The following is a 26624-nucleotide window of genomic DNA, read 5'->3' on the forward strand; positions in this document are numbered from 1 at the left end:
TGCGCAGAATATCTGAAAATACATTTGTTTTCAAACAAAAAATTATTAGTTAAAACATTTACCTTTCATTTTTATATAGGCCTACACACTTAAAAATGATGAATTCTTCAAGGGTCCTTTAGTAAAGGAAATGGTTGTATTATAGAACCATTAACACTCAAAGAACCCTTTGCATGCTTAAAGGGTTCTTTGCATCGTGAAAGTGTTCTTCAGATTGATAGAGATACAAGCTTAATATCATAATAACAGAAGAAAAACCCTTTTATTATGAAAAGAACCCTTTAATCATGCAAAGGGTTCTTTGAGTGTTCTGTATAGAACCGTTTTCCTTACTAAAGAACCCTTGAAGAACTATAATTTTCAAGTGTGCTCAGTATGTTTGAATGCAGAAATGGTTCTACTTTCACTCGTTTAGTTTTGCCTCCATACTTCTATTTGTATCTGATGTTTTTTTTAATCTGACCTAGATTTTTCCATCTAAACTTTCATTTAAGTAGTTTTAGTACTTTTTCCACCCCAGATAAATACACAAAAATAAAAATGGTTTGATCACTACGAAGTCAACCTGCATGTAAATAGTTCTGGACATGCTTTAAATAAGCAGTGCCCAATCCTGCTCCTGAAGATCTACCACCCTGCAGAGTTTAGCTCAAACTCTGATCTAGCACACCTGATCCAGTTATTGAAGGCCTTCAGGAGCATCTGAACATTAGCGGCAGGTGTTCTGTGTCTGAACTGTCCTGGATGTGGATCTCCAGGACCAGGACTGGGCATCCCTGCTGCTACAGAACCATCTCGGGAAGTTATGGACACATCTATCTGAGAAACTGGCTTAAGTATCTGTCAGTCTACAGACGAGTTTGAATTTCAGCCATTCCAGTAAAGATTTGATTGTAAGAGTTCATGATAAACTCTCACTAAAGCTCATGACTGCCAAGTGATCTAATTTGTTCTGAAGAGCTAAAAAAAAATTGGTCATCATGTAAGATATAATGATAGTTTTACCAATTTGATCAATGGTATCAATAGACTACTGTTTGTATAATGATTGAATGCAAAAACAATTTTGCTTAACATTACTAAGGTGTACACTAAATCTGAAAAAAAAACAGACTTTGAAAATAACAAAACTTTATTACGGCTCTATCATCATTACATCACATTTTCTTTACAGAAAAAACACAACTGATTGAACATGTAGTAGTAGTACCCTGATAAAATGAAAACGACGAATAAAATACAGCCCTAATGACCTTGACAATGAAAACTTATATGTTTCCATACTTCAGATAGTGTGTGCAAGTTTCAAAGAACGGAGCACTAATGAATAAAGTAATATACAGGTAGCATACAAAGAAAAAACAAACAAAAAGCAAAAGAGACAATTGCAGAGCATTCTGGACAGACTTACCAATCTACAGTAAGATCTTACATCTACCTGATAATGTTCAAAATCCAGGAATGCATAAACATTTTGACATCAAGATCCACAGCAAAGATCTGATGCCCTATGTGCATATGTAACATCATTGTAATACTTATGTTAAAGCTTAGCATTCCCATAAAGCAATATTTAGTAGGTAATGCTCTTGTACCTGGCAGTAATAGGAACTAACTACTGATACACAACATTTAAAAGAAAACTGGTTGAGCTTTCATTTCCACATTTGCACCAATTTCCCAGAACTGCACAGCTCACAGTTGGTAAGTGGGTATGATATCCTCTTTCTCTTTGTGGCCTCATGGATCATGAAGTTGTAGTTCAGGCAATCAAAGGCTTTTAACAGTGAAACAAATACAAACAACTGAAAGCTTATAAACCACTCATGAAAATAAAAGATAATTCACAAGATTTCATTATGAGATTTTCCAGTGTTACTAAATATTTAACATAATAAGAAATGTACAGGGATGAAGTTGTAAAGAAGGTAAGATGCGCTGTGCTCATATTTGCTTCGGTTTGATTCCTAAACTACTTATGTCTGTGATACATTTGGCTTACTATGGTAAACAAAAGCCATGTTTTACATTAAAGCTGCCTGTATTAGAGTCATTCAAGAGAACATGGCACTATAAATCGTACAGATGATTACAAACATACCAGAAAACCATTGCTGACAGCAAGTCAGCTGTGCTTCATGTTTCATATGGACTTGGAAACCTTGATTGAAACCAGGTTGTTTATAATAACTAGATCTGTACATTCAAAACTCATAAAAAAAAGCAAAACTTCTGAAACTGTGCTTTTTGGTCCCAGTGAACCAACAAACACATAACCTGTAAAAATGCCACTTCAGACAGGTTCACCTGCATCATTATGGATATTATGGATGGTTTGGCCAGAAATCAACATCATGACAGTTTGATAAACAGAAATCATGATCATTAAAAATAGTGCTGGTTTAACAGCACAGTTTCAGTTTTCTGACTGTGAACATTTTGCATCAGTGAACAGATAAAAACACCCTGTAGTTTGCAGGTCACTACATTTCCATCATTAGAGCACTTTATAAAGCTAGTGCTTATAACACATTATACAAATTCGGTAACACTTCATAATAACAGGCCTTAATAAACAGCATCTTAATCATTGTTTAATAGTTTGTTACTGACTATTAATGTTTATATAATAGTTACACATCATCACTGTCATGCAAAAACCTTGTTTCTCCATTTTGGTAATTATTTATTTTTATGCACTATATGAGAACCACATTAGCTTTGCATGGTGTTAAAGGTTCATGAGAAAAAACAATGTGCTGCACAGGTACATCTTTCATTCATCAAGGTACAAACAATGTAAATGTACCCTCAAAGATGCAGCAGTGGTTTTAACGTCCAACTGTGTTCCTTAAAGATGTTTTCACAAGGCAAAGGTACATATTTGTACATAATGTAAATAACATAAACATAAAAAGCTGGAGTCAAGACCTGGTGTGCAAAGTCAAAACTTGAAAAAATGTAATTTCAATGAAATATTGTACAGTTATGTTCCTCAACTAAAGGTACATAAGACGTACCCTTGAGGGTACAACCCCCTGACAAGAGGAGGACCACCCTAGTGACAGTTTAGTACCTTTTTTCTGAGAATGTATGATGATGTATGATGATCTACTATGATGACAAACTGATGATAGTCATTCATTATAGTTAATCATTATGTTAATCATGATTTAGTGATTTGATACTCGGAAATTCATGATCATCTTGTACTTATTTACTATCTTGCTACTTTGTGATTCATAAACATTTCCTTACAGCTTAGTTAATCTTTACTAAGTCTGACTATTATATACTTTTTAAAACATTAATAATCATTAATTGTACCCCCCATAATTATTATAATTAGTTGCAACTTTACAGTGTATTTAAGAAGATATATGGTGCTATTTATAGATTTATTACTTATATAATTCAAACGTAATACAATTATGAAAAGATTACATTAAATATTGTATAAAATAATTTATGAAATAATGTATATTACATTGCATATAATTACTGTATGTCACTAAGTAAATAAATAAATTGGTAGCACTTATTAATGCACAAGATGCACAACAATTATATAATTATTATCAATCATTAACAAACTAGTAGCTAATGATTAAGCTGCTATTCGTAGGGTCTTGTTATTATAAAATGTTACCACAAAGTCATATTGTAATAAATATTAAAATGCATTACACAGTTTTCTATCAGTAATGAGACAGTTTCTCTTCTTTAAGCAGCAAAATACGAAAAGCAGACTACTGTATTAGGCTCACTGCATGGAGACCAGCTCTTAGATGAGTGAAACCCTGAAATATAAAGTATAAGCTCCTCTCTGACTTGTCCTAGTTAAAAGGATCCTACAGATAAGGAGAAAAGCCATGCCACACGCAAACAGTCACAATATTAGGGAAGAGGGAATGGCTAAGTCAACAGCTCCCACCCACCATTTGTATTACATAGCAGAACATAACACAAGATTTAAAAAAATAATCTACATTTAATTGTAAACATGAGTCCAGCTCTCTGACAAATGTTCAAACAAACTGGCACAAAAAAGTTCAACGTTACTATTTTCTCAGAAACTCGTCCTTGTTAGCGCAGCCCGTCCTGAGTTGTGATTTCTCTTCACCTGGGGGATGTTACATTGACCGTTCATGCAGATGTGAGACTAAAATGCAGTGTCCACATCTACGCTGTTGTATTTTTTTTCACTATGTAATGCACCAGAGCTTAGTGTCTGCAGTGTCATTTTCAGTTTAGGCCACCACAGTGGCAGTCCTGTCCTGTATGGGTGGTCCTTTATGCAGTTGGAAGGAAAGATAGCCCGCTCTGTTGTCCTCTATGCATGAGTCTTGCCAGTCTTCCCTTCACCATCTCCTCTGCCCGTCTACCGCTCAGCACTGATTTTGTAGCGGAGGACAAAGTAAGCAATAAGCCGCAAGGAGACAAAGAAGATGCCCAGCACAATGAAGTCCAGATACAGCTTTGCATTTTCAACATCCAGCTCTTTCAGGATGGCCTCTGACTTTTGGAAGTGACATGTTTCATCTTTGTCACAGTGCAGGTCCTCACGGTCCAGCCCGTAGATGGACAAGATAACTCCTTCAAAGCCGTACCTGAAAACCAAGAGACAGCTGCTTCACACAGATACAAACTCAGACATTAGATGTATGATTGCATTAACTGGCTGTACAATTACATAAGCCTTTCATCACAACTGACAGAAACCTGCGTAAACGTTTATAAAGGCTCCAACAAGTTTCAGTTATAATAAAGCTTTTGCCAATTTTTATGCAGATTGAAATGAGCCTTTCTGAATGTCTATATGTCTATAATGTCTATATGTCAGTTTGGGCGCCCTGGTCAAATGACATGTTTTGTTTATCTTCTAAGAGAAAATAAGTTCACACATCCGTATTTCTGCGCATTTTAATGTACAATTACTGTTTATTTTCTTAATTTAACATTTTGAGAGAAAAAAAAAAACATAAAATGTTGCCTGTGCAATAGTTATGGCACATTTTAGGTATACCTTTTCCAGTATGTTAAACTCAGCAAATAAATAGAAATTGTGCAGCAAAATTAACAGAAATTGCTATATTTAATGCATATTTAATGTTTTCTGTAGGACATTAGACATGTGATTTGACAATGGGTGTTCAAACTTTTGCACACAGCTGTATGCATTGTGTAGCTTTATGAATACTGCCCTTCAGTAAAGTGCTAACCAGATTTCTAATTATTCATTTAAACTATTCATTTAAAAAACTATTATTATGTATTTTTAGATAACAACCTCAGCTATTATCAGAATTGTTTTATAATCAAGGACTAACAAAAATATCTATTACCTGACATATGAAATGTATGATATCCACTGGAGGTACTTTGGGATGGTGTCAAAGCTGACAAAAAAGCCAGAAAAAAGCAGAACAGGAATTGCCGTCACTGGACCTACAAAAGTGGCCACCTAGAAAACAAAATATTACATTATCAGAAAAGCTACCCAGTCAAGCTAAAAACATGCCAGCATTAAAAAAAAAGAGCCTAATCGTTTTGACAATAGCATGAATAATTGATTAGATTATTATCAGTATTTCTGTACAATGCATTTAAACCTAGAATCACCTGCAAAGATGTAGATGCTGCTCCAATCAACAGGCCCAGAGACTGTGCCACCAGAGAGGTCAGAGTCCCCAAGGCCAGAAAGAGAATGAAACGAACAGCGTCTGATGGTTGAGAGGTCATCCAGTAAACGATGCTGCAGTAGGCCACTGGGAAATACTATCTATGAAGAAGAAAATGTAGGTCATTTTGTAATTGCACTCTGTTTTTTCAGTGAGCTGTACACCATTGCAGAAAGTCCAGCACTGTACTCCAATTTGAACTTTGACTTTACTAAAAATAATGCTTAGATTTTTTTTTCTTCAGTATTTCATGTTTTTAACTGCGCATTGTGATTTAAACAAATAAAACATATAAAAAATATTCATTAATTAAACTACTCACTAATAAACCATCTTAGCTTAAACTTTAGCTCAGACCTCAACTTGAAATCAAGCTTGCATTCTAGTGACTAAACTAAGACAATATAACAAAATGACAGCTAAAAATGACTTTTATAGCGGTGTGGACCATTAGTCATTATTGGTCTCAGAGAAGAGCTTTTCTAACAGGGAGCATGGCCTGCTTACGTAATGTTATTGTGGGATTTGGCTAAATTGGGAGAACCCTGCTCTGACCTGAGCTCTAAATCCCTTCTGAGCTTCTATAGCATGTTTGTGCCATCATAGCTTCAAATCTGTCCTTTCTGTTTTAACATGATTAATTAAAGTGAAAATCTAAGTGAAAATCTGATCTTTAACCTTTAAGTCTTGGACCTAGGAATTCCTAGTTTAGTCCCACTGTCTGGTCTTCATAAGGCATGTGCTTTCTATATGTTGGCCTGTCATGATTGTAACTGCCATATAAATAATTGTGATTAACAATTTAACTGTCTTTTTGGTTCGTTGTATGCAGCCATTAAAGTACAAGCCTGAAGTGGCCTATTTGGCTAATTAGCTGTCTTACCTTATAACTGTCCACATTTAGAACTGACAACAAACATATAAGAGCTCAAATAAACAAACATCACCCATCACTGCTCTCTAAAAGTGTTATAACATCAAGTCTAAAGACCCATGACGTGTCTCAGTAAATGAGTTTTCTGCTTTCTTTCATTTACATATGTGCCTCAACCTAACTGATGAAAATGCACCCAATTCACATTCTGTCTGTTGCAACATCAACTCGACTGACAAAGGTTAGAGTACCCAAGGCCAGGAACAGAATGATCAGCTGAAATAACTGCAATCAGGTGATTATGTAACAACTGTGACAGGCCTATCCATGCATAACAGGGGTTTTACCTGGAATGGGACATCAGCCATGGTCTTTGCCAGATAGTACGCCTTCAGACTATACCAGTAATTCAAATGTTCTCTCAAAAAGACACCCATTTCAAGAGGAACTAGAATAAAAAAGCAAAGTTCTTTTAATTAACAACCCAACAAGCATACAGTATTAAATTGAGACATATTGAGCTTGAGATGTAGGAGATATTAATATTTTAGAGAGGTTACTCATGCTACAGAGCTACACTCATGTTAGAGGCAGTAAAGATTATCAGGGCCCATCAAAACTCAGCTGAAAACATCATGTTTCTAGGCATAGTTATAAGCAGACAGAAAGATGAATAGATAGTTAGTAATTTAGTACACTCACAGGTGAGCACAGTGGGCATTAGAGCAGCAAACATGAGGAAGAGCATAGAGAAGAAAAGGAAACCAGAGTTGCTGAGGACTTTCTTGGCCTCGTTGCCGATGCCAAGGTACAGAAGTCCTATCAGGATCCCGATGCCAATATGAGAGGTGATACGCAGGTGGGTCAACACCTGTTTAAAAAAAAGAAGAGAATAATTATTATGATTTTTTGGCTATATATGTTAATGTGGACATGATTACTTTTTATTCAATTCAGTGTAGCACTTTTTCAGAGGATGTGAACACTGTATCTTCTCTTCACTGTTTTGTCTCATTGTCATACTTATTATTTGAATTATTTAAGTGTAGGCATCTCTGCACAGACAGGGACATAAGAGCAAGAAACTTTCTTCTTTCTGGCTCTACCAGGATTTCCCAAGCAAATACTAGTGAGAACAATTTTTATTTATTTGCTAAATTTAACATATTGGGAAAAAGTAAAACAAAATCTAAAATATTGTAAATTTTGCACGAGCCACATTTTATGCTTTGTTTGCTATATGCTATAATTTTTCAATTTTAGCAAGTAAACAGTAATTGTGCATTAAAATGAGCAGAAGTGTTTTCTCTGTAGACAATGTGAACTTATGTTCACTTAAAAGAAATCAACAAAACATGTAAACTAACCAGGGTTGCCCAAACTTTTGCATGCAGCTGTAGTTACCTGTCCTCACTGTCAACTGGTCAATGTCAATGTGCAAATATTGGGCCCAGGCGTCCATCTCACACTTCTATAGTTGGAGTATAAGCTAGCTAGTTTACATTATTTCCATGTAGTAAGTAACTGTGTTTGTTCCACAAGGATACTTAATGTTTTATTATACGTTATATTTATTTACTTGTAGCTGTGGGAATTTCACAATTATCCCTTGACCGTAATTGACCGCTTTCTGCATTAATTACATGCATTACTACACTTGTCCAGTGAGTGGCAGTGCTGCTTACCGAGTCCCTCATGATGCTGAGGAAGGTTCTCTTGAAGAGGATGCAGAACTGCGTCAGACAGCTGGCAGAGAAGCTGTGGCAGCCCTCAGTAGAAGAGGAATCCTACAGAGAATAAATGTCCTTCTTACAATGCTAATTAACAGTTAAACCTTCTGATAAGAGCCCTAACTGAGGCAGCCCGCATTAGCTCATACATCAAGCAATACCCCTTTCCAAATTTTACGGTGTTGCACAACAGAATTGAATTTTAAAAGAGAAAGCTTAAGAAAAATATTTGCATGGGGAATGATATGACACAAGCTAATGTTTATGCAACACAAGCTAAACATGCTTTGACCAGAAGTGGGAAGAGAGGTCTAAACCTGCACTCAAGTGAAAATATTGTCACTGAAATAATGACTGGAGTAAAAGGTAAAATAACTTTCTAGAAACAAACTTGAGTAGAAGTACGAAGACTAGTTTGTTAGGCTCCGTTTTTCTCTCTGGGACCCCTCTGCTCTAAAATAAAATGCTAAAGCTCCAATGCCAACAGTGTCACCAAACGCAAAGCAGTACAGGGGCTGTCACCAACGTAACACAGTGAAATTAAAAAAGGAATGATTAACTATATGTTAAGGTTTAAAATCACTAGGCCTGTCATGATCTTAACATTTTAGATGGGAATTGTTATATTTGTGAGTAACTATTTGTCTTCTGGTTAGTTGTGTAATTTTTGTTAATAACTATTTAAGTACAAGCAGAGGCTGAATTAGTGAAATAATAGCTGATTAGCTATCTTACTTCCTACTTTGTAGCTCTCAACTGTAGCTCTGTCTCAAAGACATAAACATCTACTCAAAAAAAATAAACATTACTCACTGCTGCCCTCTAAAGGTGTTTTAGCATCAGTCAGAAGTTGGAACTTTTTTTTTTTCTCATAAGACTCATAGTGTGTCTCAAAGGGTTTTCTGCTTTCTTTCATTTATGTATTTTTGCCTCAACCCAACAGATGAAAAAACACCCTATGCACATGATGAAAACTAACAACTCTGGAAATTAACAGCATTCAGACGATTCTGTAATAACTATGACAGTCACACAGAATAACAACATCTTATTCTACAATAGGCTACATAAAAGTGTATATAAGTGCCTTTAGAAAAGCTGTACCTCCTCAGATGGTCTATGCCACAGAAAAGGGTTCAGGGCTCCATCTGTATTCATCTCACTCTTGTAATCTTTCTCACACTTCCTTTCCTGAACAGCCTTCACCAGCCGAGCCATGTGGTCACCATATTCTCCAGAAGCCACCTCCATTACTGGGGGTAAAAGAAAAGTTCACATATACTAAACTCCAACTCTTCAGACAATGTACAACCCAAAAAAAGACTGACATTATTCACAGCATAAGGTTATTTGGTTACAAAGTCAAACTGAGTTTTGCAACCCAACACACTGAGAAAAACATCTATTTCTAGCATTTCCCAGATTTTGTTATGACTATGCATATCTGAACGTTCAGCAGCTGCACCTGCTGATGCACACTGGTTTCAGGCTTTTTTAGCAAAGAGGATGGTTTTCTTACTGAAGTCAGCAGGGTTGTGATACGTAGGGCAGTTGAGTCCATGTTCCCTCAGGTAAGGGATGAGGTTGGATACTTTTCCCCGGTAGATGCACTGACCTTGGCTCAGAACATAGAGCTGTGAAACCATAAAGAAAAAGCTGTCAAATTAAATGATTATTTTTTTCATATTTTAACATATCTATACTGTGTTCACTTCAGGAGGCCACAAAATGTCAGATTTGGCTCATATAATCCCTTGTGAAGAAACAGAATATGTCTCCTTAGAAATTAGCTGCAATTTGTATATATAGCACATGATGTTAGCATTAAGTTAGTATGTCAGGTTTATACGCCTTTGGGTTCTTTGGAAAAAGATGATCAACGAGGACATACAGAACTTTTCAGTGATTTGCTCTTTAAATTTTGTAAATATAAATGGGAAGAATATTTAAAGAACCTCCACATACTGTAAAGGTTCTATTCCAAACAAAGCTTTTTCCAAGAACCGTAAGCTCAAGCCAAGAACTATTTAGGAGCCTATATTTTAAGAGCATATAATGCTGAATTTACTTTGTCAAAGAGCTCAAAGACTTTGGCGCTGGGTTGGTGGATGGTGCAGATGACTGTCCGACCACCTTGTGCAAGAGCTTTCATCAGTGAGACCACCTGGAAACAGGACGAACTGTCCAGTCCACTGTAGGGGGAAACAAAATACAGCATTCCACTTTATATAAGCCTAACTTATCTATTAGTGCAGATAAAAGAGGAGATCATTTGTCAGCACCAATCTATTGCTTTCCCATTGGGATCAGTTCAAATACAATCTATGCCAATTACTGTATGTATACCATCAAAGCTTACAGGCTTAAAAGGTCTTCTCTGTGACAGAAGGAAGAATCATTACACAATAAACTTTACAAAAATGTAATGGCATTAAACAATGTGCAATAGAATCAGTGTAAATCAGCTATGACAGTCGTGTATTTCCCCTAAAGAACTGTAATCAATTGAAAAATGAATGTCATTTTTGACATAAGAAAAGATTTTCTAACAAGTGCAATCAATGCAAAAATGACTCTAGAGCTGTTTGAGCAGTCATGTCTGTGCTCCAGGCTGGGCCATCAAGGTGATGTCTGCTTAGCTTGCCAGCTGTAATCTGTCAGAGACGACAGAGACAATGGACAAATAAGGGGATGAAGTGTCCATCTTAATACCACTGGAGGACAGAGCAGGAATAAATGCACTAAGAAAGTCAATTGAGCCTTGAAGCCTTGACATTACAAATCACCACAGTGATATTAACACCTTTTAACATATGTTTTATCCATTGTAGTTTTATTTTATTTGTATAATTTGGAAATGGCAGCTACTGTTTACACTGTCTGACCATTTCACACTGACTAAAATGTTCCAGATTATCTGGAATACAGTAAATGCAGTCAGCCAAATTACATATTAACACACTGGAAAAACCATCAGCAAATTGAGCACTAAAATTTGCAGAAAAATGACATATGTAAGTGGGTTCTCTGTGGACAATGGGTCAAACTTTGGCATACCACTCTTCATTAAAGATAAAAGTGCTTTCTTTCTCTGATGAAGTTACTATTTCAGAGCAAGGTCTTCAGTGACAGTGAGGATATGCATATATGTTCTTTTGCGTGCTGTATGTTAAAATGGCTGAGTGCAGAGAGAGGGCAGTATTGTTTTAGTTCCAAGAGGTAATCTCTCGGGGGATATAACAGAAAGCCGAGGGGAGAAGCAAACCGATTGCCTAATAGGGTCCTGAGGGACCTCTGTCCCAAGACAGTTATCATACCCCTCACCACCCCCATTGGAAGCAGCCTAGTAGACCATAATTCAATTTCACTCCTCACTACAAGGACATGACAGAAAAACCTCATGGGCAATGAGTCTTGTTTTGCTTTTTTTCCGAGAGCTATATTTGGCACGAGAAGTGCGTGGTCTGCTTCACGAAGAGGTTGAAGTGATAATCCTTATGTCATTTGAGGGCATGTGTGTATGTGTGTGTTAACAGGCTCACCTTGTAGGCTCATCAAAAAACATGACGGGTGGGTTGTTGACAAGTTCCAAGGCAATGGCCAAGCGTTTCCTCTGGCCGCCAGAGAGGTTAGATGTGCGTGTTTTAGCACACTCCAATAAACCAAGTGCAGTCAAGATCTCCCTGACCTACAAAGACAGAGGCAGCCTTTATTAAAGCATTCGACTCTTTTCCAAAGCACATAGACTAGTTTAGGTTTTTTAACTATTCTACTGCATTCTGCTGCTTACTCCAGATTCCCATTCTGATTATTGGGTCTAAAATGGCTATAGCAGAAGTTTGATATGAATGAACTTAAGAAGGAATTGTTTTTCCATTTTTTGGTAATATAGTACTGTGCAAAAGTCAGATTGACCCCCATTGATATATTTAGTTTCCAGTCCAAACAGCCATGCAGTACAAGTTATTGATTATTCAGTGTCAGTAAAAGCAAGAAACATACATTCAACCAAAAATTGCACAGCTTCCAACACTAAGTTTATTCTGTCAATCTATCAATATGTAATTTTGTCCATTCTTTACTCTTGTGTACCCTACTGCCACTTTAACTCTTCCATCCTTCCAGTCTCATAACCAACCAGTTACTGCTGTGCTCTCTAACACGTTTCTCAACCATGGTCCTGGAGGCCCAATGCTCTGCATATTTAGTGTTTACCCTGCTCCTGAAACACTTGATCCAACGAATCAGCTCTTTAACAAGCCCCTGTTGAGCTGAAGTGGACATACTGAAGCAAAGAAAACACTAAAATGGGCAGGACAATGGGCCTACAGTACCAGGGTTGAGAAACACTGCTCTAACACCATCACTCAAACACTGTGTCAGAAAAACAGTGCTTAAGGCTTTTATCTTTAAGGGAGAGAGAAGAAAATCAAACTGCATTCTTGGTTCAGATCTGATTAAAATACACAGGTGTTCCTGTCCATCCTTCTACTGTGAGAAGACAACTCAATGCTATGAGTCTGAAAGGATGTGTAGCTGTCAAGAAGCTGTTACTGAGAAAAGAAAATCAATAAAAAAAAGCTAAAATTAGCACTAGAACACCCAAACTGGACATCTGAGGTGTGGAATTTGGGATGTTGAATGTGTTTGGGATTACTTGAATTTTGAAAAGCAGAAAATGCAACCAACTTCTAAGACTGAACTGAAGTGTGGAAAATTGTCCCTGCAGATTTCTTTGAAAAGCTGCAAGCAAGTCTCTTGAAAAGAATGTATGCTATGATAAGACAAAGTGGACACACTAAACACCGAATCAATTTTCATATTTAGTTGTTCTGTTTAAAATATGTTTCTGTTTGTTTTTTACTGATGAAAAATTAATATTTTGTACTTAAAGGCTGTTTTGACAAATGGCAGTTTCTGACTTTTGCACAGTACTGTAAGCCAGAAGCATGACATGCGAAGTGCGCTGGAAAGCAGAATATATCATTTAGTATCATTCAAGTTACAAATATTAGAATGTTAGATAATGTTATGTATCAAAATTATGAAGAATTTACTTCTAAACTGTTCACAACCAAATCAATATGTAGGCCATATCATATTATGCTATGATATGTAAGCTACATCATAACTATGTAAACTAATAACAATGTACAATAAAATATGCCTCCTCTCCCTATGTGTACTCTTTTGATCTGTCTATGGTGGTTAAACAGATTTCATCAAAATCTCTGTAACTCATTTATATTGATTAGCTCAGCAGCACAAGATAGACATTCATTTTTAAAGCAAATTTGGAAAATGGAAACGAAGGTCAGTCTTGCCAGATATTTGCAGGTGTTTTCACCATTTTGATGGGTCAAAGTGCCTGTAAATAGCCCAAACAAACATTTAAAGGCTAAGACTACACATAAACATGATGGTTCTTCAAGGGTTCTTTAGTACTGCTGTAGATGGTTCTATATAGAACCTTTTTGAAAAAGGTTCTATATAGCACATAAAAGAATTCTTCTTTTTTCACAATGCCAATCTCAATAGAAGAACCCTTTTTGGTACTATATGAATACCTTTTCAAAAAGGTTCTATATAGAACCATCTACAGCACATTCTCATTACGCAAAGAACCCTGGAAACATGCAAAGGGTTCTTTGGGTGTTCATGGCTTAATATAGAACCAATTTTTTTACTAAAGAACGCTTGAAGAACCAGCTTTTTAAGTGTGTACAGGACACTGACCCTTAATGATTGAATCTTTAATGTATTTTCACAGAAATCCTTAGTTCCTCCATTAAACATTGAATAACTTGCTTCACACTAATACAGTGCCCTCCACAAATATTGACACCCCTGGTTAACATGAGCAAAACAGGATGTAAAAATATTCTTTATTACTTATCCTTTTGATCTTTCATTATATATATTAATAAAAATTGTAACCTTTTGAAGTACACTGATTTAAAAAAAACTGAATCTTATCAGAAAATAAATATTTTTCTCAAATCTGGATGTGCCACAATTATTGGCACCCCTTCATTTAATACTTTGTGCAGCCTCCCTTTGCAAATATAACAGTCCTGTAATGCTGTAATTCTCCTGTAATGAGACTGAAGAACACAAGGCAAGTCATCTGAGACCATTCCTCCATACAGAACCTCTCCAGATCCTTCAGATTCTGAGGTCCACACTGTGGACTTTCCTCTTAAGCTCATCTCACAGGTTTTCTATGGGGGTTACATCTGGGAACTGGGGTGGCCATAGCAAAACCTTAATTCTGTGGTCAGTGAACCATTTTTATGTTGATTTTGAGGTGTGCTTTGGATTAATGTCTTGCTAGAAGATCCCATCCATAGCCCAGTTTAAGCTGATTTTATTTCTGCTGGTACTTGATGGAGTCTGTGATACCATGTATCTAAATAAATTGTCCAGGGCCTTTGGAAGAAAAACAGCCCCGAAACATCACCAATCCACCACCATACTTCACAGTGGGGATGAGGTACTTCTTTGCATGACTGTCTTTGTGTCCATGACAAACTCTCTTCTGGTGTTTGTTGCCAAAAACCTCTATTTTGGTCTCATCTGCCCACAGAACACCGTCCCACTCAACGTGCCAGTAATGCTTGGCAAACTGTAGGAGCCTGAGTTTGTTTGTTCTTTACAGCATAGGCTTTCTTCTGGCAAACCCCGACCCCAAACAACTTGCGGTTTGATTGTAGTTTGGGAGACATTCTGACCCCAAGAGCTAAATAATGTCTGCAGTTCCACATCTGTAATCCTTGGAGATTCTTTGTCCACTCAAACCGTCCTCTCCACTGTGTGTGAGGACAGTATAGACATACATCCTCTTTCCGGCAGATTCTTAACATTTCCAGTTGTTTTAAACTGCTTAATTATTGCCCTGATATTGGAAATGGGCAGTTTTTAACTGTTCAGCTATTTTCTTGTAGCCATTTCCTAATTTGTGAAGCTCAGCAACCTTTTGTCACACATCACTGCTGTTTTCTGTGGTCTTTTTCATAGTGATGCATGACTGAGAGAATAAGGCCTGTGTTTCATCTCATACATATTCTCCAGTTAAAACAGGAAGTCATGGTTGCCTATTTAAGTGTTCCTACATGCTCAGGTGAACCTAAAAACATAAAATATCACTCTTAAAAAATTCTAGGGTTGCAAATAATTGTGGCACACATAGATTTAAGAAAAATACTGTTTCATCACAAGAGGTTTTTCTTTGTATCATTATGGCTTAAAATACTTAGATTTTTGCTAATATTTTGAATGAAAGATCCAAAACAATAATAATTAAGAATATTTTTGACAGCACATTTTGCTCATGATTACCAGGGATGCCAACATTTGTAAAGGGTACTGTGTATACTAATCAATAACTCAATGTCCAGCTAACAATATTGCCTCAAGCAGAACCACATGGAGAACCACACTAATCTACTCCTCTGTTCAGAAAAAAAACAAGCATATTTCATTTAAAATGCCTTGTTTTTTTCCAGACTGCATCTTGCATAATCCACCAGAAACCGATGATGTAATAACAAAACCAGTTGCTGTACTTCCTACAGCTGCACCTTATGTTAAAAACTGCACGTATATCGTGAGTGAAGAAGTTCACACGGTTCTCTCTTACCATCTCTCTCCTGCCCTCCTCCTTTTCCTGGAGTTTGAGATTAGCCGACACCTGAGGAGGTTAAAGGGGGGATTTAGACTGTGTGCACCAAGCATTAACAAGTAGAATTAAAGGTAACAACAGGATTTGCATGCTCTTATGGTCAACAACTAAGATAACAAGTAAGGTACTACAAATAAAACTGCTAAGAGAGCTACTTATGACCCATTTACAGTGTTGTAGGTAATTAATGATATAATATATATATATAGCCATGATATATATGGTTATCTGTGAAAATCTTCTGAGAATGTAATGATGAGGAGAGGCTGATCATTCATCCCTTGATCATGTGCTGTAAGAATATGGTTTATTCCCTTATGTTTCCTTCAGGCACTGATGGCTGAGTTTCAGCTACATGAGCTTCCTGAAGGAGCTGTTTAAAAACACTGATGTTGAATTAGCTCATTACCATCATGGCCTCCTGCACTGTGAGGTGAGGCAGAAGCATGTCATCTTGCATAATATAGCAAGACACTTTCCTGAAGGAGCGTAGATCTCGGGGCTGGCCGTTTATTAATATTTCTCCTTTCATTCCTGTTTCCCTGCAAGATAATTGCACACATTTTAAAATATGTATTTGAAAGTGAACATATATGAATTGGGGTGTCTTCTGAAGGTGTTTTCTGGCACTAAATCAAAATGTGTTTTATAAAACTCTGGTCCTCAGTGAGGACTGAAAGCAGGTTCATTTTGCTATTTTCTATTCTAGATTCAAATTGTACTGTACATATTGTATTGTACTGTGCAAAGTAATGTATTGTATGGAGTTGTAATTTATTTCCAATAAATTTTACAGTTGAAGGGCATTTGATGAATGCCATAAGAAGGTATATAAAAAGTTTGCTGGGTGACATAACAACACTATTGTGACAGTTTGCTCACATACATACAACTGTTCAAGATATACAGTACTGTGCAAAGGCAGAGACCACCCTTCATTTAATAAATTGCAAGTCAAAATGGCCTTTGAGTACAAATTTTTCATTTTTTAAATTATATTTCTGAGGAAATTAGATATAAGATAATCCACTTGCATAAGCAAGGCAAAGTCAAAAGAAAACGTGAAAAAACAGGAGTTTCCAAAACTGGTGTTTAAAAATTATCAAAGGGTAAGACAAATGGGATTTCTTACAACCGTGCAAGACCTGGCAGACCACCAAAATTGGTAGTCTCAGATAAACAGTACTTAAAGCTTTCATCTGTAAGAGAGAGGAGAAAATCAAACTCCACTCTTGTTTCAGATCTGAAAAGCTCCACAGGGGTTTCAGTCCATCCTTCCACTGTGAGAAGACAACTCAACACTTTAAGTCTGAAAGGATGTGTATGGACTGACTACTCCAGAGCCCGTGGGAAGCACAGAAAGCAAACCAACTTCTAAGACTGAACTTTGGAGATGTGGAAAAATATCTCTTTCTTTGAAAAGCTATGAGCAAGTTCCTTCAAAAGAGTGGAAGCTCTTATAAAGGTGGGCACATTAAATACTGAAAAAATCATATATAGTTATTGAGGCTTCTGTATGAATTTCTGTTTAATATGTTTTCTGACACTGAAAAATGTCAGAAAATGTCAGAAAAAAAATTGTAGTGGACGCTTTGACTGAAAAGTAAATAAACGAAGTGTGGTGCTGTATATATATATATATATATATATATATATATATATATATATATATATATAGACATTGCAGATATTGTATGTCATTAGTTATGTGTGTATGAGTGATGGGGCTTGGTAGTCACCTATATCCTGCTAGAATATTCATAAGCGTAGATTTCCCGGCTCCTGAGGGCCCCATGATGGCCACCAGTCCTCCACTGGTAAAGTTCCCGGAGATTCCTTTCAGCAGTGTCTTGTAACCTAAGTCAGAGGGGAACAGAGGCAGAGGGGTTTCTGTGAGAAACTCTCTAAAGTCTTCACAGCGGACATTTCTCTGCCCAAGTCACACCATACCCCTGCATAAAACCAATCCCTTCAGCACCTTCCCTTCACATAAAAGCTGCTTTGTGATTGGGGTGAAAGAAGGTATTTGTTATACACCTCTTTGTTTCTGGAATTTTGTGCATGAATGCTCCTGTTTACCTTTGTGTGTATTACAGAAGAAACCTCATTCTCACCTCCAACTGACCTGTCCTCAAACAACAGTCTTATAACCTATGCTTTTTTCAGCTGTACCTATCCACTTTCTTTTGTCCAATCACACAATGCATTCTTGATCAAATTAAACCAAGGCTTTGTGTGATCAGTCTGTTTGTGAGGACCTTTCTGTGGTGTGTTCATGGGCAAGGATTAAGCTATTCCTCAAGCTGAAGAGTAACACATTTTATAAGGGATGTCACAATTACTCAATTAAATGTTATCTTCTCTTAGACAATAATGCTTGGCTGAAGAAAAACAATAATGCTTAATTAAAGAATACAGAGCAATAAAATCTGAGACACAGCTTCAACACAGAATCTCTCCAGATTCTCCAGGGTTCTAGGCCCTCTCAAGAATCAAAATTCAAGACAAGGTTATTCTTCTCTTCAGCCCTCCGTACAGGTTAGATTAAAGGATGGGGTGGCCTTTTGAAAGTCTTGATTTTGAGGTCACTGAACTATTTTTGTGCGAATTCCTATGTATGTTTTGAAAAGCACTGTCCTGCCACAACCTGACTGCAGCTTCTTGGCAGAGGCACTCTGATACATTAAAAATGATCTGGTACTTCATGGAGTTCATGATGCCATCCTAGGAATGTTCCCAAGGACTTGCTGGCATGAAGGTGGGTTCTAATCTCAGTTTTTGGGGGTTGGTGACCACAAAATACAACCGTCAACTGCAACAGTGATCCTTGGAGAGATTTTTGCATCTCTAATCATGTTCCTCACTGTGCACTGTGCACCTTCTTCCAGGCAGGTTGACTAAAGCTGTAGTTGTGAGCTTGTGGATGTGTCACATTGAACTCATACACCAGCGAAATAAGAAGGTACTTATAAGGGCTTTTTGTTCAGTTACTGTTCAATTAAATTAATTTTTTTTGGTTACCCTTGTAATAAAATGGTTGCTCAATTAATCATCAAAATAATAATCTTAATATATGGACGACTACAAAATACAGATCAAATAATAACAAACATCTGCAGAAACTGTGGCAGGGCTGGGAGAGATATGTCCGATGGTAACCTGCTATTTATCTAATGGCTGAAGCTGAAATGCTAATCCAGTTGATTGCAGTGGCTGCCAGCTTAATTGGATTTGCGGTCACAATCCGTCAGTGCGATACACAAATATCTCCGACCTTCCCTGTCCTCTTTTAGTGCTGGATCCCAGCGTCCCTCTCAGAGAGAGTGCAGGGACTCTTTTAGCTTCACTCCCACACACAAGAAACTATGATAGGACTAAAATAGGCGAGTGAAGCTAGAGGGGAATCCCACACCTGATTCACCGCAAATACAGACAGCATGGCTCATTCATTCTATACAAGCCTCATGTATCAAATAAACAGTGGTGAGAGCTGGGCTTTCTGAGGCAGCAGTTCACAGGAGTTTCACTCTTGGAGTTGCCGAAAGGGTTTTCCTCAGAAGAACCACTTTTGGGTCCTTAAAGAACTTTTTAATTCATGGTACTTTAGTGAACTATTTCTGTAAATGAGATGTGTGGATATGAAGAAGCTTTTTAAAGTTTAAAGACTCTCAACATAATGTAGAGGTGCTATACCAGTTAAAGGCTTTTATTAGAACTGTACAGCCAAGACAAGAACCTTTGGGATCCTTTATTTTTTAAAGTGTGCTTTAAGGTGCAATGAAACGCAGGTCACTACTTACTAATGTATTAGTCTGGGACAAATGTTCCATTATTTTGGCATGATTCTATTTCACTAAAAGAGAAAATAATCAGGTCAGTGTTCCTCTTCTTTTTAGGGATGATTTGAGTTTTGTTCTGAGTTTTGGCTCCATCATTTGAATGGCTAAAAAAACATTTCTACAGAATTAAAATGAACACAGGTTGGACCGGTATTCAAATAATTGCAGCCTTCTTAAACGTCTTTGTCTTACACAGCTGTTAGTGGCACGTTGCCTGTGTACTAACAGTGGATTAAGAATCCAACATCATGCACACAATCCTGCCATATGCAATGCCGGGTCATCAAATATTCCATCTTCTTTAGATCCTTTGTAACCACTTGTGCACTTGAATGATCAATTGAAATGACTAGGCATGTCAGTATGGATACAGTTTGGCATGTTTAGGATATAAAGTCATACTTTAATACTTTCCTAGTAACATAGCCCTTGCAGTAAGGTAATGAATATAACTGAATACAACTTCAAAATACGACCTTTCTTTTCCAATACTGATGCCAATATAAAATTCCTGAGTACTGCCCAATACTGATACCAATCTGATATTACGCTTTAAAATGAGTGCAATTTCCTTTGGAAGAAGTTCACATAAAATGAGCATCTAAAAGTAGGCTATCATGCCGAACCTACTCAAACACTCCACCAGCCCACAGGCAGGTAGCAATGCCACATCATTCATTACAGAATCAGATTTTTTCCCCTCCAATATCTGATCTAGCATTGTCTGCTGATACTTGTTATTGATACCTGGTATCAGATCTCTAAATATGAATTTATTTGGTTATTATTGTTATTATTATGTTATTTCAAGACTGTCAAAATCAATTATATTATATTATATTATACCAAGTATTCTACCAAGTATTCTACCAATTATTCTACCAATCATTTTGACAGTTTTTTTACAAGTAGTCAGAACAACCTCAAAAACATTACAGAATTGTTTGTTTGAGAAAAAGACAAACCAGGAAGCCTTTAAAAATTTAAAAACATGTTTTGATGATTTTCTATGAGATAATAAGTTAACACATCCACTGCAGAGAACACACTTCTGCACATTTTAATGCAAAATTATTGTTTATTTGCTGAATTGCTAAGACACAATTTATTTGTTGTATGTTTTCCCAATATATGAAACTCAGCAAATAACCAGTAATTGTGCACTATAATTGGCAGAAAAACTGCAATATAAGTTTCCTTTCTTTTGTGTTTCAACCAAACATGTAATTTGACTGCGGGTGTTCAAACTTTTGCATACAATTGCATATATCCAATATGTAATATTTTTTCATCTGCATATCTGCTGATGCTGATACATAAACATTTATTAAATGTAGAAATTAGGACTAAATCCACCTGGATTAACATTACGGAGGAATATTACAAGTTACAAATGCAGTAAAATGAATACAATGCAGATGTTTTAGCACAGTAGACCAGCATCGCCTAAACATTCTGCTCTTCTGGAGTTCAATAAACGCGTTATGAAATATTGGTTTAAAATATCAGCCAAATCTAGCGGGTTGAAACCCTAACATCTTTCCATTTTTAAGGAAATATCTGCAGAGTATCTTAATTTCCTGTGGTTACACAGTATGTCATACTCATGCGACCAGCATGTCTGAGTGTATATGTTTTTTGTCTATGACAGAGTTGAAGAGAGAGAGAAAGATAGAGAATGAAAGATGGAGAGAGAGAGTTCAGGCAGGCCGCAGCAGCACGTGTCACGGCACAGCGACAGCTGCTGTAGCTAAAGCACAGAAGGACTGTAGTACATGTGCGTTGTGGTCAACAGAGGATCAGAGGCTCCTCTCACTCCTGAGAGAGGCTTGTGTTTTGGGAGGGAGGAGTTGGGGGGGCAGTCACTGCTGGCCCAGGACCAGCCGTTTTAAAGCCAGCCCAGACTAAAGCAGATAGAGGAGAATATCCTGAGCTGTTCAGAGATCAGTGGTAAACCTCTTCCAGGATGAAGATGCCAAGAATGTTATGTGGCCAAGGAGTTATTCTGTTGCGAGTCATCCCTACTTTGACTGAAAATTCTGATCAGATTATGCAAGACCCTGGAAAAAAACACAGTGTTTCATAATATACAGGGGTCTGCTTGATAATTCCTGAGGGCCTAAGCGAGGATAGACTACATTTATAATCAGAGGAGCATATATACAGACATGTGACAAAGTAAAAGAAAAATTAGTAAGTTGTAGAAACGCAATAGTAGTAGAGTAGAGATGATTCCAGACAGGTGTACTGCATGATTCAATTAAGCAATTAACATCCCACCATGCTCTGTGGCATGTCTGAAAATAGATTAGATTAAATCAGATTAAATTCAACTTTACTGTCATTGTGCAGAGTGCAGGTACAGAGCCAATGAAATGCAGTAATGCAGTAAATATAGAGGAAAAGAGGAAAACAACTGAGTTAAAAAGAGAGTACTTTATAAGGGGATGGATGACAGGAGCTTCATCCTTTACTATATTCTAAACAAGTGGGTGAGTGCATGTGTTATGTACTCCAAGAGAACAGTACACGGAGGAACGCTCGACCCCTATAGTGAGGGGGTCCGGTGGCTATGTTATACTGTGGGGGCATTTTGCTGGCATATTTTGGGAAAACAATAAGTTATAAATTAGTGCCATACCGCTTTTCAGTCATTTTAGAATCATCTACTATTATATTCCTATTTCACTATTCATAAGCTTTGTTAATACTAATTATCTAAAACCCATGAAGTTGCATAGGACTAACATTTTATAATTATTTTATACATCCATCTGCAGTCATATTAGTTTCATATTATTGAAAACATTGATTCTATTTCGAACAGTAGTGTCTATGATGTACCATCAGACAACCACAAACATTATGTTAACAACAGAGAATTCATATTTTCTAACAATAGGCCTTGTGTCTTCATTTCTGCCCCACCTGAGGCGTCCTCCAAAGGTTCACAATGTTCTTCTGCACTGGAGAATGACCTTTCCTCGGCTTAAGAAATGCCCAATGCCCACAGGCCCATTCAGACCGAAAACCCTCCAATTCCCTTTCTTCCAGTGTTTGAGAGATGTACTGCGCACAACCTCTGCTCCAAAACAATCCCATAACCCCTACTCCAAACATGCATTTACCCTGCCCTCTCCCAACGTTTATGACTGATACAAATATCACCATTCATGTAGTCCCTTATTATCAGCATTTAGCTGAGTTTCTTCTTATTTCACGGGTGTCAAAAACAAAAACAAACCAACACCAGTCTTGACGAGTCTACCTCTCTTACCAGTCTACCTCTATCTCTAATTTATCCTGAATAAAAGTATAGTGCAGTCCATGATTAACTGAACAGTGATACAGTTTTTGTTATTTTACGTCAGAACTCCAGCACTGAAACAATGAAACAAGTGAAGCAATGACTATAAAGTGTAGAATATCATTTTTAATCTGAAGGTATTCATTGCCGTGTAATGTGTGAAGCACACAGAACATTGAAACATTCAGTGTGTCCAACCAATCAACTGTTTGGTACATTGTTAAGTAGCAAGAGTGCATTTGGGAGCAATAGAAAACATTGTGGCAGACCACTGAAGACCACAGTAGTGAATGAGTGACAGTAAAGAAGAATACCGTCAACCATGTATAACTCCTGTTGAACAGATCAAATATGCTTTATAGCATGATCTCAGAGGGTTTACCACAAGATTCAAACTACTAGTAGGCACAAACAAAGGACATTATGTCCAAACATTAAAGTATGTAAGGAGTTAAACTACGTATTAATACATTAAATCCACCTATAGTCCTCTGAAGTCAGCAGATCATGTATTTAAAGAAAGTGCAGTGTGGTTAACCAAAACTAGATGTAAACACCTTTGAATTAAACAGACATTCTGCACTAATCATTGTTTCATTGTTTAATTTTCAATTTATTACAAAATGCTGGAGTGCAGTGCATTTAATAACTGTTAATAACACAGATGGAACTAAAGCCTGAATTACAACTATAAGAAGTGTGTCTACAAAGTCTACAAAGAACTGCAGCAAAGGAAGTGTAGGCAGTATTATAGAGACAGGATATAGACAACATCTGGCTTGGATTACATTATTTAACAGCAGGTTGTTATGGACTGATAATTATTAACATGAATTCTGTTGTTTCATCTTTTGTCTTTTCTATTATGACTATATGTACTGTTAGTTCTCATCTTTGATCTAACAAGAATGGACTTTATCACTGATGAATGTAGTTTATACAGGAGTGTGATTAGCAGTGACAGCACAATCTGATAAGCTGAGCTCTCCATTATGTATTTTTATAGTTGGGCCAAGAATCAGTGGTTTATTGTTTTATGGTGTTTCATTTTATTTGTTTCATAGCAGTCACTCAGCGTAGCTTACACTGCTAAAAAGATGACACGATGCATTTAATCTGAACAGAGAATGTTACGATAGCTTGTAACTCCTTGCTGAGAGTGGTCTGACTGGTTAAATTTAAATGGCCACAAAATAAATCAATCAATTATAAAAAGAGTCAAGCTTATTTTTATGGTGTTGTATCTGACAGGGGAAGATGCAGTAGGACTATAAAATACATTAGATCTCTATTTTGTTGCAAATGTATGGGTAGAACAATAAATTCATAATGGTCATGGAGGGCTAGTACCGTTTGGTGAATTCCTTGTTGAAAAACACCTGGTTCAAATCTTCTGTTCATTGACAGTTTTGGTAACTGTGTTTGAATAGGGAAACTGTGCTGAACCGGAACTCTAAGAACCTGTTGTTGAGTTCAGACTTCTTACAACTACAGAACTTGCACATTAGTTTCATAGTTAGGCCTGCCACAGCGACAATTAACTATTTCATATCAAACCACTCTGAATGACGTTTTACGTCTCAACCACTAATTTATGCAAAAAAAAACTGGAAAAATCTGTGCAATTCTACTTTCACCGTGAAAGCTAACAATTGTGGACAATTATTGTCGTCAGCTTAAATAATTGTGATCAGCTCAAATAAATGTAATTATGTAATACATATGCCAGACCAATTAATAAAATTTACTAGACTTCGCATCAATAAGCCTTGGGCTTAAAGGGTCCAAAAAAATGGATGATGCTGAATTTGTCTTTCAATGCACTGGATATTCTCTGCTTCTCTCCTGTACTATTCACAGCATCTATCTCGCTGTGTCACTGACCGTCTGCTGAATCTCACCCTGCAGGAGACGGTAGCCGTGAGCCACACGCAGCGGAAAGGTGAAAAGGCTGTCACGTCTGCATCTGTTGCGAATAAGTGTGACATAATTTGGCTGACAAATCTAAAGACTGCTCAGCTATCAACCCTCCTTGAGGCCGTGTCTAAATATTCTAGTATGGGCCTTGCAGTGGAGCAGGGCCAGCTCTTACATCAGCACTTAGTCCAGGGAATACACCTCAAAGAGGAGGGATCAGCTGGGGTAAAAACACCAAAGAGATCCATACAGAAGATGCTGAACAGCTTGGCTTTGATGCAGCTTGTTACTTGCTTCAGTGGCTGAACATAGCCTTGTGTGTTAATACGAGCTACAACTAAGAGTTCTTGCCTTTTAAATTATTCTGCTCAATAAGAGTTACTAAAGGTTGGAGAGTAGACCCATACCCACAGGAAAGAGCTATTTCCAGCCGTGACAGAGTTCAACTTAAGGACTTGCAGTATTAATCCTTCTTTTTTCCAGCTGGTGTGGTGCTAATGGCATACACATAAAGCCTACCCCTAGGCCACTTTGGGTTAAGTGCGTGTGTATGTTTACCACATGTATATTTTATTCTGTTGCGGGTGATATTTGTGCCTTTCTGTGAGGCCTGGGAGCAGATTGGTCTTAAGAGCAGGTCAGGTCACCATGCAGCAATGAACTTTGGAGGCTAGGTCACTCTGCAAATCACTGATGCTCACATTTACATACATGCAAAAGTCTAAAAAATTAGTCCTTGAAATTTGAATGGTTACTGCAACATGTACAGTACTGTGAAAAGGTCTGAGACCATCATTCATTTATTTAATTTCCAGTCAAAAGGCCATTTTATATGACACATTGGTTTTACAGGAGATGTTTCTGAAGAGATTCAATATAACATCCACTTGCATAAGGAAGACTAAATTAAAAGATAAATAAGCGAAAAAATAAGATTTTCCAAAACAGGAGTTCAAAAAATTATGAAAAGATACAAAAGAAAATGGGTCTCATAACAACCGCGCAAGACCTGGTAGTCCACCAAAAAAGTCACCATCAGATAAACAGTGCTTAAAGCTTTCATCTTTGAGAGAGAGGAGAAAACCAAGCCCCACTCTTGCTTTAGGTCTGAAAAAATCCACAGATGTTTCTGTCCATCCTTCCACTGTGAGAAGACAACTCAACACTATGGGTCTGAAAGGATGTGTAGCTGTCAGGAAGCCCTCAGAAAACGAAACAAAAAAGAAGAAAGTTTGAAGAAGCTGCTGATGTTCTCTGAACAATGGACTGGCCACCCCAAACCTCAACACCACTAACTGTCTTCGAAATTACTTGAATCGCGGGAAGCAGAAAATGCAACCAACTTCTACGACTGAACTTATATAAAAAATATACTCGGATTTCTTTCAAAAACTGAAAGTCTCCTGAAAAAAGTGGAAGTTGTAAGAAAGGTAGGTTATTTTTCCTGACATTGAAAAACAACTTGTACATAGTTATTTTGACTGGAAATAAATGAAGGGTAGTCTCTGGCTTGTGCACAGTATTGTACATGCATTTAAAAAAACACAGAAAACACTGGACACAGTGTCAGCTAATCACAAGAAACTCTTAAAAGC

The 26624-nt window shown here is 37.1% G+C and overlaps 1 protein-coding gene across 2 annotated transcripts in view; it reads right to left on the bottom strand.

The window, feature by feature from the left end:
• Positions 1-4487: 4487 nt before the first annotated feature.
• abcg1 (ATP-binding cassette, sub-family G (WHITE), member 1) overlaps positions 4488-26624 on the bottom strand; it is a 28456-nt gene continuing 6319 nt past the window's right edge. Inside the window, exons 3-15 of one of the 2 annotated variants that reach the window (XM_036563021.1) lie at positions 17706-17823; positions 16376-16508; positions 15925-15975; positions 11828-11973; positions 10354-10477; positions 9805-9919; positions 9390-9538; positions 8241-8342; positions 7321-7426; positions 6903-7003; positions 5623-5782; positions 5346-5464; positions 4488-4610 (exon numbers count right to left, since the gene is read on the bottom strand). In XM_036563021.1, the coding sequence (XP_036418914.1) occupies positions 5394-5464; positions 5623-5782; positions 6903-7003; positions 7321-7426; positions 8241-8342; positions 9390-9538; positions 9805-9919; positions 10354-10477; positions 11828-11973; positions 15925-15975; positions 16376-16508; positions 17706-17823 (1376 nt within the window). In that variant the 3' untranslated portion in view covers positions 4488-4610; positions 5346-5393. Of the gene's footprint in view, positions 4611-5345; positions 5465-5622; positions 5783-6902; positions 7004-7257; positions 7427-8240; positions 8343-9389; positions 9539-9804; positions 9920-10353; positions 10478-11827; positions 11974-15924; positions 15976-16375; positions 16509-17705; positions 17824-26624 lie in introns of both variants that reach the window. The other variant, XM_036563019.1, reaches the window with a different exon arrangement.

Source organism: Colossoma macropomum, unplaced genomic scaffold (assembly GCF_904425465.1).
Source record: "Colossoma macropomum unplaced genomic scaffold, Colossoma_macropomum, whole genome shotgun sequence".
Classification (NCBI taxonomy): Eukaryota; Metazoa; Chordata; class Actinopteri; order Characiformes; family Serrasalmidae; genus Colossoma; species Colossoma macropomum.